We start from the raw sequence: 17,022 nt of genomic DNA, 5'->3' as shown, positions 1-17,022 counted from the left end.
CAAGAACTCCTCCAAAATCAACTTTCTTCAAATCTGGAAACCCATTCATATATAATTCATGGCAAATCACATATCCTACCATCCCTAACCTTCAATACCTTTGATAAGTTCCTAACACACTGAATATGGAGAGTTGAATGGATAATGTTATCAAATGCCTAGTATGTTACTTATTTATGAAAATTAGCTTAAGTAGCTAATAGAGAAAAAGTACGCTGAAGTCCTGACTTCTTTAAAGCAAATTATGTAATATTTTAAAATTATCACAATTTAATTTTATCACAAATTATCACAATTTAATTATGTATACAGAGTCTATAATCATGGATGTATCTGGAAGCAGCCTAAGAGAAATTTTCCTGCTTAGTGGAGAAATGTGGAAATGAAAAGTTTGCACTTATTTTAATAGTGACGTAAACTTCCATTTTTTGTGTGTATGTGAAGCCATCTTCTCTGAATGTACAAACTGTAAAGTTTAGACAATATTACTGGTAGAGTAAAAAGCATACTTCAGAACCATATTTTAAAAAAAACTAAGGTCAGGAGAACATTTCACTAAAGTAAAATAGTATGAAGATAAAATGATAAATATCTGGAACTGAAAAAGACTGCTAGTGTGATTAAGAGAATATCTTTTTTATAGATTAGCATTTTATTTATTTATTTATTTATTTTTGAGACAGAGCCTCGAGCTGTCGCCTTGGGTATAATTCTCTCCAAAATTCTTAATTGCTTGGAAACAGATTAGGTGCTAAGGTAATTGAGCTTAAGACATGATTAATCAAAGAAGAAATGTTCTATTTTCTGTCACTTTACTTTCTGTTAGTGATTTATTCTTATTTGTTAGATGAATATGGCAATTTTCCTTCCTTTTGAAAATAAGTTTTGATCAAATAATAATAACTCATGTGAAAAGAATTGAGAATTTTTATTTTGTAGGACAAGTCACCCATTTAACCAATATGCCAGGCCATTCTACTAACATACGGACAGTTTAGGAGGTACCAAACCATATTCGTTATAGTCAAGAAGATATATTTAAGGAAGTGGCTGATGCAAACTATGAAATTAAAATTAAATTTCTTCCTATAAAATGAATAAAGAAAAATAACTTGTGTCATAAGAGCAAAACCATGGAATTCTTTAAGGACAAGAAAATAAAGACAATTGATCCTTAAAATGATGGGGCTGGGTGCAGTGGCTCACTCTTAAAATCACAACACTTTGGGAGATGAAGGCAGGAGGACTGCTTGAGGCTAGATGCTAGGGACCAGCCTATACAACATAAGACTACACCACCACTACTCTGCAAAAATACAAAAAAATTTAGCAGGTGCAGTGGTGTGCAGGCCTATAGTCCTTGCAACTCAGGAGGCTGAGATAGGAGGATCACTTTAATAAGCCCAGGAGTTTGAGCCATGATTGTGCCACTGCACTCCAGGCTAGGCAAGAGACTGAGATCTTGTATCTCAATAAAAATAAATTGAAAAATTTTTTGAGATGGTAAAAAATTCTTGCTACAAAGAACACAAAATGAAATGTGACTCCTGCAGGTAATTGTAATAAGGGTAAACTGTCTGAATAAAAAGAGAAATTACTATATCTATGCAAAATATCTCCTCTGCATTTCTCTTCAATCACTTATTATATATAAAATACTTTGTGATTATTTTATATAATTTCTGTAGTCATGCCTACGGTTTGCAAACATGTCATAATTCATAGATGTTTAGGTGAGTAGTGTAAACAAGGGAATAAAGTAAACAACCTATCTAAATGAAAATATAATCCCTGCTCTCTACTCTTCACTTATAAATTAGAACTCCTAAGTGAAAACTTAAAACTCTTAAGGACCTTATGCATAGGCGGGGATATGGAAAATCCATAAACTTACCACCAACAAACTTACCACCAAATAAGTGGCATCTATCATTTGTATAATAGGCCAGCTAATAGTGTGATCCCTATTTTGTTCCCAATTTTATGTTAAAGGAAACCCTAAAGGAGGTGTTTGTGCTCAAAAATAACGTTCTAAAAGAGGAATAATTTTACTTTAGCTAAGAAAGATGTACGTGTTTTTTAAAAACTTAATTCAAAGCATTATAAGAGATAGAAAATTACATTGTAAGCATTCAAATTACAAAAAGATTTTATAAAATAGCAGCCTGTCTCATAAGAGAATAATTTTTTAAATAGCTCTATCAAAATGTAGCTGTTTACCAGTAACAACTGAAAACCAACTATACAATTTTCTGGTATTAAGAGGAGGATTTTGCCCTCGTACAACCATCCATTGCTACTTCTCCCACATGCTTGGTATACTATCTCCTAGGAAAGTCCAGCAAATGAATCGAAGAGAAGAAAACATTTAAAAGTATACATTTTAATTTGTTCATTTTTAATATTTTTTTACCTTTTTTGAAACATTAAATCCTAACTATGTACATTAATGCATTTATGTAGTACAATGTGCTGATTTTATATACAATTTGGAATGCTTACATCAAACTGGTTAACATAGCCTTCACCTCACTTAATTATTTGTGTTAAGACATTTATACTCTACTCTTAATAGATTTGACATACACCCTTCCATTATACACAATAGGTGAGGTCCCACCAATTATCCTCCCCTCACCTGGCCTCCTCCCTCCCCTCCCCTCATCCTCCTCTTCCCTTCTACATTCTGGGCTATAGTTGTGTTTTATCAATTGTATGAAACTGTGGGTGATTATACATTGGTTTCATAATAGTACTGAGTACACTGGATACTTTTCTTCCATTCTTCAGATACTTTACTAAGAAGAATATGTTCCAGCTCCATCCATGTAAACATAAAAGATATAAAGTCTCCATCTCTTTTTATGGCTGCAAAATAGAATCCCACAATTCCTCTACTAGGTATATATCCAGATGACCAAAAATCATTTAACAACAAAGATATTTGCCCGAGAATGTTTATTGCAGCCCAATTCATAACTGCCAAGTCATGGAAGCAGCCCAAGTGCCCATAGATCCATGAATGGATTAACAAATTGTGGTATGTGTATACCATGGAATTTGTTCACTTTAAATCTAATTCTAAAAATGAAAGGGTTTTGTCAGGCCCATTCTAAGCAGCTGGGCCACCAAGAGCTAACTTTGCAAAGTAATATAGAATCTGCTGGAGTGGGGGGTGGGGGTAATGAGGCAGGTTCATACGTAAAACCCAGCCACTACCTGCTGCTGCTTTGGTTTTATTTTGTTTAGCAGAACTGGGCATTTTCCCTTATTCTTCTCATTTTGACCTCTGGTAATCCAAACCTTGGCTTGACAAAGTTGACCCCGTTCTTTTATTATCTCTGACCTTATTCCTGTGGCTAAATATCCCATCCCTAGGCACAATTTTGTGCTTCTAATCCAAACCTGGTAACTTGACCTTGATTACTGATCATGAGCTTGATCCTGCCTCTGATCATTTGGAATGCCACTCCATTTACCTCAGTGTACATTAATGTAAGCATAAAGGCTTAGCAACATGGCCACTATATGAACTACAACAATCGCTTCTTTACCTAAGATGACTTAAAGGAGAAACCTATAACAGAAACATCCAGGCTTTAGCAAAGATAAATTCCTAAAAAAAAATGTGCCCATTCCGGGAAAATATAAAAAAACAAATGAAATATTTTGAGAATTAGTTTATGTATTAAACATCAAAAAAGCATTTAATCATAGAATATATGAACTTGAAAAGGCCAAGCATACAAGTTTTTCCCTATTATAGAGATTAAAATAAAGTTCCTCAGTTCTATCAAGTAGGTTTACTCCTGTGAGAGTAGGGAAAAGGGTAAAATGCTTCAAATCAAGAAAAATGTAGCTCTTGAAACCAATAGAAGGCTGCAAAAACCTATAGCTTCCTACGTTCATTCTGGTATATTCACTCTGTTCTTTATTCCCCTCTCTGTCTCTCTCTAAAAAAGAATCTCCCTTCTCAGAAAGAAAACTTTCCATCTAATTCTCCCATAGCTTAGACTTCCATTTAATTCACCCATAGCTTAGAATGGCACAGTGACTACTTTAATCTTACAGAGAACGGAGAAGCATACAGATAAGAATAAAATATTTCTGATTTGATAATACCTAACGAGATTAGTATTTTAAGGACTAGTAATTAATTAGAAGAAATAATTGATAAGATTTTTTTTATTATTTTCTTATTTATTTTTTGATTTTGGACCTTCTAATATTAAAGAAGTAATCACAACAGCAATTGGAAATTAATAAGCATAACAATTGCTAACATTTTGAAGCTCAGAATTAAAAGTCATAATAATTGTTAACATTTATTGGGAGCTTACTATGTGCTAAGCACTAGTCTCTACACTATACAAATTTCTATTTTTATTTCACTGATACTATTAGAAAGGTACTATTATTTCCTCTATCTTACAGATAAGAAAATGGGGTCAGATATTACTAACTTGTTCAGGAAAAAAATGATAATAAGAATTGGAATTCAAACCTAGGCAATTTCACAGACTGAAACTCAGTGTAATGTATATAATCCAGATAAAATCTTACCAAGAAATGATGGATGCAGGGCAAGAGCACAATATCTGCTAAAGTGAAGTAAAGCCCTTCTGCAAACACATGTTCCAGGGGTGGAAGGTCAGAGGCTTTTGCTTTTCTGATGTGAGCTGGCTCCCTGTTGGTAGTAGCTGGTTCTTCCTGCACTGTGAGCTTTGAGAATGCCACTTTCAGTTCCAGACTCTTGAATGAAGAGTCGAATTCTTCAGATGTTTCCTGTGTATTGACCTTGGTCTTTGTTTTTTGCTTAGAAAGGGGAGGCCTGACTTTAGCGTCCTTCTCTTGCTTCAGTTTCTGCCTACGGAGTTTATCATCATTATGGACTCTAACAGGCTCACTGAGCTTTTTCTCCAGCTGTAGTATTTCTACAGGGATAACCAGGGGCTGCTGAGAAGACTCTCTGAGAAAATTCTCAATAACCAAAGGGATGGTGAGTTCACATAACCTGGTCCACTGACTAACCTATAAGACAAAAACAAAATTAGAAATGAAAGGATTCCTTACTTTGAACATAGCTTGAAGAAAAATACTGTCTTACTGGGAGATAAGTCTTGGGCTTTTATGTTGTATCAAGGGACAGATCACACTGCTTCACAAGTAAAAACATTTAAGCAATGGAAGACCTAGCATTCCCATATCCTCCTTTTACTGAATAAATCATGACTTCCCAAAGCCTTTAAAATGTACCTGCTCAGTCCCACCCTCCAAAAAAGCAGGATTTCCAAAGCATGGCTATTTGTGATCCTACTTATATATTAAACATTCCCTTTAAAAATTCTCAATGTAATTAAAATGAAGGATAAAAATAAGAAATTATTTTCTAAAAATAATACATCCAAACCTTATTATTAAATCTTAAATTTTTATTTCCAGTGCTGCACTGAAATATTGGCATACACAAAGAACTACTAGTTTATTTTGTTACTGTGAGTTTTTTAAACAAATGAATTTTTATTCCCAATAAGAAGTTAAAGTAAATGCTCAAGTAAATAAATGTTATTATTTTGTAGCTTCAAGTAACAGAAGAGACATTATACTTACTTCAGCACAGGCTTTTAGGCAAGTCTTTTTAAAACCAAGAAGTTCCAAAATTTCCTTCTTTGAGGGGTCTGCATCATGTGATTTCTGGATTATATGTCTTAGTACAACAGCAAGTCCCGCTCTACAAAAGTCGTCTGGTTGTTCTACTGCTGCAGGTAAACAGCAATTCTGGACTATTGGTGGAAGTTCTTGCCTTGAAATAATCTGTATTTTAATATCTTGGGACAGTACATCTTTTAGTAATGAACTATCTATACTTTCTTTGGTGAGAACTAAGCAAACTTTAAAGATTTTGCAGTCACAGTATGATAACAAAAATAAAGTTACAGATGTATGAAGAGGAAAGATGCATCCTTCTGCTTGGTGAGAAAAGTCCAGGTATAAACATTCTTCTGTAGGACTTTTCTTCATGCCTTTCATTTTCTTCTTTCATCTGGTCACCTAAACCACAAGTTGAAGTGGTTATAAACCTTAGAATACAATGATTTAGAAGCTAAAATAGAAGAGGAATGTTTTAAAAGCCTGTTCTAGAAATCAGTCAAAATTTGTGATAGATAAAAACGTTCTAAGAATTTGTTCCTGAAGACTGGCTAAGTAGCTTTGAAAGGAAACATTTCCATCCTGTGCAATTAACTAGGCTTACGGGTAATTTTACACCCAGCTCTTTTACAATGAGAATACCCCAATGTTTTGCAATAGAACTCTCCCAATCAAGTACTTTGGGGTCTCACTGTAAGTGACAAGAAGAGAAAAATATAATGGGAAATAAGAAATCAACCCCAAACCCTGAGAGTAGTCTGCGATAACAGCCTTGCGCTTTTAACAATATCAGTCCTTCCACAGTGCTTCTGTTTTATGACAGCACAATACAAGAATCAGAGAAGGTGTATTCATTCCTTCACAAGAAATAGCTTCTCCTAAAGTAAGTGATGTGCTGTCGAGTACTAAATCACAAATTGAAAAATATTTTGATTTCCCCATAACATAGACGTTGAGAGCTACGATAACTCAAAGTCAACATGTCCCAAATCAAGTTCCTTATTCTGCCTCACTTCCCAAACCTGCTCCTCCTGTATCTTCCCCATCTCAGTTGACAGAACATCCTTTTAGTTTCTCAAACTAAAAACCTGGGAATTCATTCTTAAGTATTTCCCGCCCCCCCCCTTAACTGATCCATTACAAACTTATTTTGGCTATGCCTTCAGTGTGTATCCAGAATCTGACCATTACGCAGTATTCTCATTGCTTTCACCAAATCACCATCCCCTCTCTGAATCCTATCTTACCTCCCCTACAGTCTGTTCTCAATACAGCAGCCAAAGTGATCCTGTTACAAATGAAGTAAGATCATGTCACTACTCAGCTTAAATCCTCCAATGTCTTACTCAGAGAAAAGCCAAAATGTCTATAATGGCCTACAAAGATCTCCTTGATAATTCTCCTTTTATAGGTGTATAAAGTCCATGAATTTACCTCATCAATTCTCTTCATTGCCCATTGCTTCAGCCAAAGTGGACAGTTATTCCTTTAAAACACTAGGTACATTCCTACCTCAAGGGCTTTGTACTCGGTTTTGCCAGTACCTAGAACACCCCCTCACTTCCTTCAGGTATTTACTTAATGGTAACTTCTCACCAAGATCTTCCCTGGCTACTCAATTTACATTGCAAACTCCAACACCTACCCTCCCTGAAAAAAGCCTTTCTGTTCCCTTTATGCCTTACTTTAGTCTAAAGGCATTTATTATTATTGTAATTTACTACGTAATTACTTTCTCTCTCCCAACTAGAATGTTGCATGAGGGTAGAATTTTTTCCTTCACTGCTGTGCCTAAAACAGGATCTGTTTTACATGTTTTTATATATATAAGCCAGAAGTATGTGACAAATGAATGTATAGATATAGAGGCTATTTTAAAAGTGCAAAAACATACATTCTTGAGGTCAAATTATTGATGGATGTTTTCAAGTTATACTTAAGGCTTTTATCAATTATTGTGACTTTTTATGTTTGAGTCATACATTTTCCGGGTCCAAATTTACCAAAGTTCTAATCTATAAATCATAATTCCCAAACTATCACTAGATGGCACTCTTTAAAAGCATTCACCATGGCTGCACAGAGAAGATGGCACATTAACAGGAGAAATTATTTTAAAAGCCTTTTAAAAGTATGCATGGAACTCTTTTTCAGTGTATCTTAAATGTTTGTGTACTTTTAATTTTAGGAAACCCTCAATATACTAAATTTTTTTAATATTCTAAATTCCTTTTTTTCTTTTTAAATCAAAAGCAAGAGTCAGTCAAAGCTTTTTGGTTCTCCGCTTTTTTTTTTTTTTTTTTACTTAAAGAGCTTATGATCCAATATAACAAAGGAATATAGTAAAGTGCCATCACAGAAAGCTTGATAATAGATAAAAACAGTTGTGATTATTTCTTTCTTTCCATCTACCTATCTTACATATACATACCTTTTTTCTTGTTAAAACAACAGATTTGTACCATGATTCATTACTTCTTAAAAGATTACCTAGGGAAAATTATTTTATGTAATTCACAAACAACAACTTTTTAACCCACAGATACCATTTTCTCCTTGAGCTTTATTACTTTTTTGGTGGGCAGGTAGGGCTGATTTTATAAAACAAAATATTAAAGGGTATTTATTGCAGTTCAAAGGTTATAAAATTTTTACAAAGTTAAAGAGAGCTCTTGAAATATTTCATTAATATAACACCTTTTGCCGTAAGACCTAAAGAAAATCCAAACAAAGTGTGGTCAGTAGCAACACAAAGGCAAAAGAACCAAGTGCACCTAGAAACGGACTGCTGATTAACTGACCAGTCCTCTTGACTCACTCTCCTGACAGTGAGTTACTGTAAAAGAAAGTCCCCTAAGTGCTCCAAGAAGGCAGATTTGGGGGAAAAAAAAAAAATCAAACACGATTTCCTCATTTGCTCAATGGTCTAAAAGATAGTTATGAGACTATTTTTATAGTTATGAGTCCTGCCACTCCTTTTTTAAAACTGAAAACAATGCCATGCTATTTTACAGGTTTTAATACATGTAGAAAACAGAACAAACCATCAGAGTACATCTATATTTGCCCCTTTTCAAGGAACATAGAACCATGAAAATAGGCTTTTATATATATTCTATAAATTCTTCTCATTGTTAGGACTTAATAAATGCTAAATGTCAACAGAATAGCAATAACCTACCCACTGTTATATCTAAAATTAATGAGATGCCTGAGAGAAAATGCAATTATGTTGATTCTTAACATAATTTTTTTCAATACAGATGTTAGTGTTTTTTTTCCTGAGATTACAAATGTTACTTAATGATCTTTGAGTTAAAAAAAATTACTCTCCCTGGGCAATTTCTCCCCATTATGTACTAATATAATTTTTACAATGAACATTAAATATTTAGTAAACCTGTAATAATCTGAAATGTTTCTGGCTTGCACCATGTCTTAATTTTTCAAGAGTGGAACAGTTTTTGCTCAAAATTTTCAAATATCATAGACAAAAGAAATCTTATTTTCTTGTCCTTTACTTCTCTAAGAAACGCCTTAAGTTCGTAATTTTATGTCATGCGCTTTAACAAGGTAGGTACATTATAATCAACTTCTGTGTCTCCATATTACGTTCCTGCCAAGCACAGAAGTAGTGTCCTTTAGTCTTTTCTCAGTTTTGACAGGTGCCACTGTACCTACTCTTGAGGAGAAAGCAGCAGACAAAATCACAAACTTCAGGAGCTGACTGGAGCTGAAGGAGTGTGCACCTCTTTCCTGGATAAGCCAATTTGCTTGGAAATCTCATAGAAGGAATAAATAGGTGAAAAAAATTAAAGCTTTGGCTTCATTATTTAGGAGTCTTAAAAGAGTCCTAGACATTTTTAAATGCCAGAATAATTGACAGGTTTAAGATTTAGGCATTCAGAGTTCCTTTGCATTTTCATTCTAATAAATATAACTTAATTTTGATTAATTATAATTTTCACATATAAAAAGGGAAATGAGTGTTTATAAGTGTTTTCTTACCTAAAAGCATTTTACTACTCTACTCCATGCATGTTTTAGTGTGTATAAACAGTAAACGTTAAAAATAAGCATACTTCACGATCTAGTAAAAAAAAAAAAAGGGTGAAAGTTTTGTGCTCAGAATTGAATTCCAGATCTATGGCATTATGTATATTATTATATAATAAATTATATAATAAATATTAAAGACCAAAGAGTGCATAACTGCAGCAAATTATGAACCAGTGAATTGTGGGGTTTTTTTGGTTTGGGTTTTTTTTTTTTTTCAAATAAGGTGTCTGTATCTGGAATTCAATAGTAGCTCAATAAATGTTAGGTGAATAAAACAAAGATTTTTAAATATTTTATTGTCTACCTGCTATGTGCTGAGCACACAGAACTTAAGCATTGCTTCTTCTTCTTTTTTTTTTTTAGAGACAGTCTCATTTTGTTGTCCTTGGTAGAGTGCCGTGATGTCATAGCTCACAGCAACCTCCAGCTCTTGGGCTTAGGTGATTCTCTTGCCTCAGCCTCCCAAGTAGGCTGTGACTTGCAGGTGCCCGCCACAAAGCCCGGCTATTTTTTTGCTGCAGTTTGGCTGGGGCTGCGTTCGAACCTGCCACCTGGCATCCTACACACTGAGCCACAGGTGCCACCTTAAGCATTACTTCTTTATTTTTTATCTAATTTTTTTGGAGACAGTGTCTCTGTTGCTCAGCCTAGAGTGCAGTGGTGTCATCATAGCTCACTGTAACCTCAAGCTCAAGTGATCCTCTTGCGTTAGCCTTTTGAGTAGTCCAGAGTACAAGCACACACCACCACACTCAATTCTTTTTTTTTTAAGACACAGGGTCTCACTAGTGCTGGGAATGATGTGGAACTCCTATGTTCAAGGTTCAAGCAATCCTCCCATGTTGGCCTCCCAAAGCCTAGGATGACAAGCAGAACTTCTGCATTACTTCTAATCATCACAATCCTTAAAAGTATACTTTATTTTCATTATATGTACAAGTGTTGTACGTCAGTGCCAAAGGCATTAATTTACAGAGATCTTATTTGAATGGGTATTTTTCTAATATAAGTAATACAGTTTTATAAATGTAGAATTTCATAAATTGAAGCATATTATAATTTTGTTGCAGCAATAATTTTACCAAAGTGATAATCATCAGAAAGTATGTTATTTTAAGCAAATATGCTAGTCAACTCTCCATAAAATACTTCCATTCTGAAGTTCAGGTTATTTGACAAGTATCAGTCCTGGATTAAGATCTTTGGCAGTTCCTTCCTGATTCCTTTTACCAGCTACTCTTCAGACTTCTCAGTGACCCGTGACTAAGTGCTTTTCCCACTTCTAAGTTTACATCCATTCTTTTGCTTACCGGCTTTCAAACTTCTGATCATGCTACACAATAAGTAATGCATTTTACAATGCAACACACTATATGCTGAATAAAACTGAAAAATGTTACAAAGCATTATTATAATTACGTGGGATAAATATATTTTTTACTCCGTACTTAAAAAAAAAAAAAAAAAAAAAACCGCTGGTTGTAACTAAATTGATTTTATGCCATAGCTTTAAATATTATCTGACTCCTATATCTCAGTTACATCCTTTCCTTCTGAACACCAGACTCCTATATTCTACTTGACATCTCTACATGATTGTTTTTCTCAACCTGTTCCCTCCCCCGCCCCTTCCTTAGTAGTACACTTCTTTGTAAAATGGCAACACCATTCACCCAGGTGCTCAGACCATAAACTTGAGGTCCCACTCAACTCCTCTCTCTCCCTCATACCTTGCCATTTCTACATTTGAAATGTATGCTAAATACAACTCCTTAGCTCCTCCACCATTACCACCTTCATCTAAGTCAGCAGTTCTCGACCTGTGGATCACGACCCATTTGGACTGTATTAAAGGTTCGTGGAATTAGGAAGGTCTTGATCTAAGTCATCACCACCCCTTACAATGACCATAGTGAAAGCCTATTACTATTTTGCTCCACTCTCCACACACAGTCCATTCTGCAATAGTCTGGGCAATCCTTTACAGGATCAGGTCATGTCCCCTCCTCAAAACCAGCCAACCGTTCCCCAGCATGCTTAGAACGAAATCCAACTTTCCTATTATGACCTATAGGCTTAATGTGACCCCTACTATCCTCCCTACCTCCCTTCAGACATAGTTCTCCTTGCTGTTCTTGGAAGATGCCAGAAATGCTCCCACTTGAGAATATTTGTATTTGCTATTCCCTTTGCCTAAAATGCTCTTCTCCAAGATATTCACCATGTTGCTTCCTCAGTCACCGATTTCTCTTCATAAATATTACTTCAGAGGAGCCTCTCCTGATTAAATTAAATAAGCCCTCCCATCAGTCCTAAGCCTCTTGCCCAGATTTCGTTTCCTTCATAGCACTCATCACCTAACATTGTATCGGCAACGCTTAAAAGTACACAAATTTTAATTCAAGGAATAAATGAATGTACATAAACGAATGTCAGCAATCACTGTCATTAGAATACTACTGAGAACTTCATACAACAGGAACCTCATTTTTCACACCATTGTTTTGCTTCCAAATCAATCAATCTACATTAAGGTCTAACTAAGTCCAGTTAAAATAAAGAAATGGGATCACCCTTGTGAGCTGAATCAGAAAAAAATTTAACTGGACTCTATCTAAATTTGTTAATAAAGAAAGCCTGCAAGTTTTTATGCATATTGATATTCAGGCAAGAGAACCAGGAATCTTAGGATTCCATATACTTACCCTGTAAGTAGAATACTTACACAATAAGAATTATAAAGTAATGGATCAGAGCCCAGACTCTTGAGTCAAATAACTGGGTACAAGTCCTGGTTCTGATTCTTAGTAGCTATAACAGGTTTTTATATACCTTAGTTTCCTCATTTTCAAAATGGCAACAATAATAATGTACCTATCTATAGTATGCTATGAGAAAAGAATAATCCTGTCATATGGTCAGTCTCTAAACCAGTGATTCTCAACCTTCCTGATGCTGCGACCCTTCAATACAGTTCCTCATGTTGTGGTGACCCCCAACCATAAAATTACTTTTTTGCTACTTCATAACTGTAATTTTGCTACTGTTATGAATCGTAATGTAAATATCTGATATACAGGAGACCCCCAAAGGGGTCACGACCCACAGGTTGAGAACCGCTGCTCTAAACAAATAATAGTTACAATCACTTATAAGTTCTCCCTAAATTCTTTATCCTCTGACTATTAAAATATACAAACTTTGATGGACAAAACCTAAATCATGCTTTGCACTGCTAAACTACTTCCCATGAAAGGCAAGGGATTCATGTTAAATTGAAAAGTTCCCCCTCCCCAATACTGAAAAACCTTGTTACTGAGGCTGAAAGTCAGAATCATGCACATAAACCAACTATGTTGTACAAAATACGTAGTTTAGTACAGTTTATGTCAAAATTACAGAACTCTTAAATTCTCTCCTGCATTAAACGTTAGAAGTTAACCTGCATTTTGTTTTTCATAAAACAACACTATTTAGTTACACTTCTACCATTTTGTGAAAATAATATAGATTTAAAAAACAAAAATAAGCTTACCCCTATAGAGATAAATTTTAGCTAGTTACCTTAAATAATAGAGGGTAAAGATAAGGGGAAAAGACTGAGCTTTTTCCATGACGTTTTATGGGATACAGTTAAGTCCTAGAGGACAAAAGCCTATAACTAAATTTAGCTGTTTTCTTATCAGAGCAAGAAGTAGAAGAAAACGGTTTTTTAAAAAGCTTACCTTAACCTTAGCTATAAAGGAAGTGTGTAATCTTTTCTCTGGTGAATCAGGTAATCATTGGTTGCCATGGAGTCCTAATGCTTGCAGCTAAACCTGACCTCATAATTAACAGGGATCCACAGCGGGAAAGGCTAACAAATTAGAAACATCAGCAACCCTGCAATAAAATTACTGAACTCCCATAGCCAACAATACCTCTGCTTGTTATGATCTAAATGGTTTAAATCCCTGCTTCCAAAGAACTAAACATAACAGAATTCAGAAGGCTACATTCAATACTTGAGGGTAAAAACAGCATCTACTAGAGATTTGCATATACTGCAAATGCAGTTGGCTGGTCTCAGAGAATTTGTTTCAAAGGCCTTCTAAATTGTTGCTGTTAAAAAGGCCAATTGGTTACTCAATTATTATTTCCAACCATAGATCATGATACAAAAGCTACCAAGTATTCTAAACAGGCTTAAAAAAAAACAAAACTAAAACTTGATGGGTCCAATACTACAGAAAAAAATGATTCTCAAATCTTTGACTTTTTCAGCCTTATTTTTTGAAGTTAGGCTTCACAAAATGATGCCTTCAGTTATAACCCAAACATAATTTCAAGTAACGAGTATGCTTAAGGCAAATCTCTCAGTAGTGTATGCTCCCGACCAGGTAGTTAAAAAAAAACAACCATATAGATTAACGTCTGATTTATTAAATATGACAGCAAATCACTCAGTTGTGTTATAACAGTTTATTTTCATAGTTTTTTTTTTTTGAGACGGAGTCTCAAACTGTCGCCCTCGGTAGAGTGCTCTGGCGTCACAGCTCACAGCAACCTCCAACTCTTAGGTTTAAGCGATTCTCTTGCCTCGGTCTCCCAAGCAGCTGGGACTACAGGTGCCCACCACACGCCCGTCTATTTTTTTGTTGCAGTTGTTGTTGTTTAGCTGGCCCAGGCCGGCTTCGAACCTGGCAGCTTTGGTGTATGTGGCTGGTGCCGTAAACACTGTGCACAGGCGCCAAGCCTATTTTTACAGTATTTAAATGACCATGTTTGCATTTTTAAATTTGTTACATCACTAGTTCTTGCTAGCTTTTGCATTTTCTCCTGTAAACGGTTTCTGTAGATAGGCTTGGAAAAACATTAAGTATGCTGCTTACTTTATCAATTTCGAACAAGATACATTATTAAATGCTAGCATTTTTCTTGATATTCAAGAATTTATAACAAAGAATGGGATCCTGGCATTAAGAATAAAGGGAAAATAACAAGTCCGTTAGTCCCCAAACCAGAGAGAGTGTTGGGATGGAAAGCTTGTGGACCATCAATGTTTTTGAAGCCAAAAGCAACTTTCAAGAACCTCACAACAACTTTCCATAGAAGTTAAAAGCCAAAAGAGTAGCACTGCTTTGATAATGTAACATAAGCAAATAGCCCAAATGAAGTAAATCCTTTGGAGTAACTGTTAAGTACTATTCACATACAACTGGTTTCTCTAATAAGAAAGGTCTAGAAAGAAAAATTAAGTACCACACAAGAGAAAAAAAGTTAGTGTGAACCAACGGGTCTTGAAATTGCACATAATAGCAAACGACTCCCAAACCCCCGCATCTGGAAGATGCTCCATTCCTCTAATTCCATAGAAAGACATGAGAGACTGACTCAGAGGAAAACTGGGAAACGCGTACAACTAAGAAGGGGCCCAGAGCCCTCAACCCGCACCTTCAGGCGCTGTGGTCAAAAGGAAGGCTGAAGTGGCCCCAACGCTGGATGTCAATAATTCCACGCCCTCGCCTTTCCCACCCTTCCCCCGCATCCTCAGCCCTGTTGACCTGGATGCAAGGAGGCGTCACTGTCTGGGAAGCTGAGAAGTTGGCGGCTCTAGCCCCCTCTTTAAGCTGCTCGCAGAGGCGCGGCCAGGGAGGGAGGGTTCGTGAGAGTGTTAGCGACAGCGGCCGCCGGCGCCTTCTCGCCCAGCTGGAGCAGGAATTCCAAGGCTGCTGCTGGAAGCTGCCGGCTGCAGTCTACAGGCTTCCAGAGAAGCCAGGAAAGAAAAATAACAAGTACTACGTCCGGAAAACACCCGCGCCGGCCGTCATTCATAATCCGGCGGACCGGAAGATAGGTGTTACGTCACTTCCTGCTGTGGCACGGCCAAACGTTTCCCCTCGGCCCTGCAGCCCGGAACCTTTCTTTTCCTCATTCGGAGCTGGCTAGGGCGGGGATCGGTTCGGAAGGGGCCACCGGGAACGGACGGAGCGGCGGGGCGGAGCGGTGAGTTGTGACGAGCGGTCCCACTCCCAGCCGCCTCTGAGTGGCTCGAGACCCCCGCGAGGGGCAAGGGGCTAGGTGCGAGAGTAGCTCCGTGGAGATCTAGTTTCCTTGCTCTTCGAGAGAAACCTTATAAATTGCGGGTGGCTGCGATCCTCACCCTGACCGCTCTTTCCTTTCAGTGAGGACTATGCTTCCTCCGAAGTGTTGTGGACCCGGGCACGCGGACCGAGGACAGTCCTAGGGCCGGGCACCCTGTTTCAGCCTTTCGTCGGAGGGTTTTGGCGACTTCTCTGTACAGCTCCCTCGTTCCTTCTGTCATCTTCTGGCTTCCTTATCAAGGACCTTATCTCATGCTAGGCCTTCGGTGTGTCTTGCTTTGATCAAAGAATTGACATTCCTTTTTTAAATGCTGTCGCTTTAAGCTCCACCACTTGGTTGGTTTGGATTCGGGGTCTTTTCTCCTGCCTTGCTAAATTGTGTAATCCAGGACCAGGTACTGAGTAGAGGAATGAAAAGGACAGCATCTCCAAAAGAATTCTTATTGAAAAGGGTTGCAAGACCATGCAGAAATGTGAACGACAAAGTTTTCTAAAGCTGTTAGGAAATGGTAACCCTAATATTGTACCGTGTGTGAATAGATTATTTCCTCCACTCATGCTTGTGTAAATGATCAACTTTGTGCTTTTGAGATTGGCAAGTAGGGGGAAAAACGGATCTGGGGGAAAGCAGATAGTTGTATATGAATATCCACTTTTAGTTGGAGAGATCATAGAAACCCTAAAAGTGACATTTATGCAAAAACCTAGTTCATTCAATAAATGTTTTTGAGCACCGGTAAATTACAAACACTAGGGAAATAACAGTTAACAAAATCAATCCCTGCCCAGATGGAGTTTACATTGTAGTGGGATTAATGAATTTAGGCCAAGTGAAAAGAAGAGAGTATTGCAGATAGGATCATCGTGGAAGCCTTGAGTCATGAAGTTATTTTTGTTTGAGTTTGCTTTTGCTGTTTTGATGTTTGGGATTTTTATCTTTGGGAGGTGTGGGGAGTAGGGCTTTGGTTTCTTTCATGGTTTTTGCTGAAGGGAGGTTGGAAATAGAATTGTGTAGGAAAGACAATACTGATATACTTTGGTCTCTTAATCCAATAATTTTATAGTCATTATTTTGTGATACTTTACAAAGTAGCAAAGAGATGATCAAAAAGATAAATACAGACTCTAATACAGTACTTAGTTTTTTAGGGAACCTAACACTGGTGCCAAAAATAGTATGTTCAAGGTAGAAAGTTTCAGTCCTATGAGAAAGCACTATGAAATATACTTG

The 17,022-nt window shown here is 36.5% G+C and overlaps 2 protein-coding genes across 6 annotated transcripts in view; one reads left to right on the top strand and one right to left on the bottom strand.

Moving 5' to 3' along the window:
• Positions 1 to 15,506, bottom strand: part of GSTCD (glutathione S-transferase C-terminal domain containing) — a 128,363-nt gene extending 112,857 nt beyond the window's left edge. The window contains exons 1-3 of the mRNA XM_053561185.1: positions 15,252 to 15,506; positions 5,611 to 6,051; positions 4,564 to 5,031 (exon numbers count right to left, since the gene is read on the bottom strand). Coding sequence (XP_053417160.1) covers positions 4,564 to 5,031; positions 5,611 to 6,030 — 888 coding nt within the window. The 5' untranslated portion in view covers positions 6,031 to 6,051; positions 15,252 to 15,506. The remainder of the gene's footprint in view (positions 1 to 4,563; positions 5,032 to 5,610; positions 6,052 to 15,251) is intronic.
• A 138-nt stretch (positions 15,507 to 15,644) lies between these two features.
• INTS12 (integrator complex subunit 12) overlaps positions 15,645 to 17,022 on the top strand; it is a 98,531-nt gene continuing 97,153 nt past the window's right edge. For 3 of the 5 annotated variants that reach the window (XM_053560569.1, XM_053560653.1, XM_053560743.1), the window contains exon 1: positions 16,114 to 16,300. In XM_053560569.1, coding sequence (XP_053416544.1) covers positions 16,298 to 16,300 — 3 coding nt within the window. In that variant the 5' untranslated portion in view covers positions 16,114 to 16,297. Of the gene's footprint in view, positions 15,694 to 16,113; positions 16,301 to 17,022 lie in introns of those variants that run through there. The other 2 variants (XM_053560929.1, XM_053560831.1) reach the window with 2 other exon arrangements.

The sequence above is a fragment of the Nycticebus coucang genome, chromosome 1 (assembly GCF_027406575.1).
Source record: "Nycticebus coucang isolate mNycCou1 chromosome 1, mNycCou1.pri, whole genome shotgun sequence".
NCBI classification, from domain to species: domain Eukaryota; kingdom Metazoa; phylum Chordata; class Mammalia; order Primates; family Lorisidae; genus Nycticebus; species Nycticebus coucang.
This window is presented reverse-complemented; position numbering and strand designations above follow the sequence as displayed.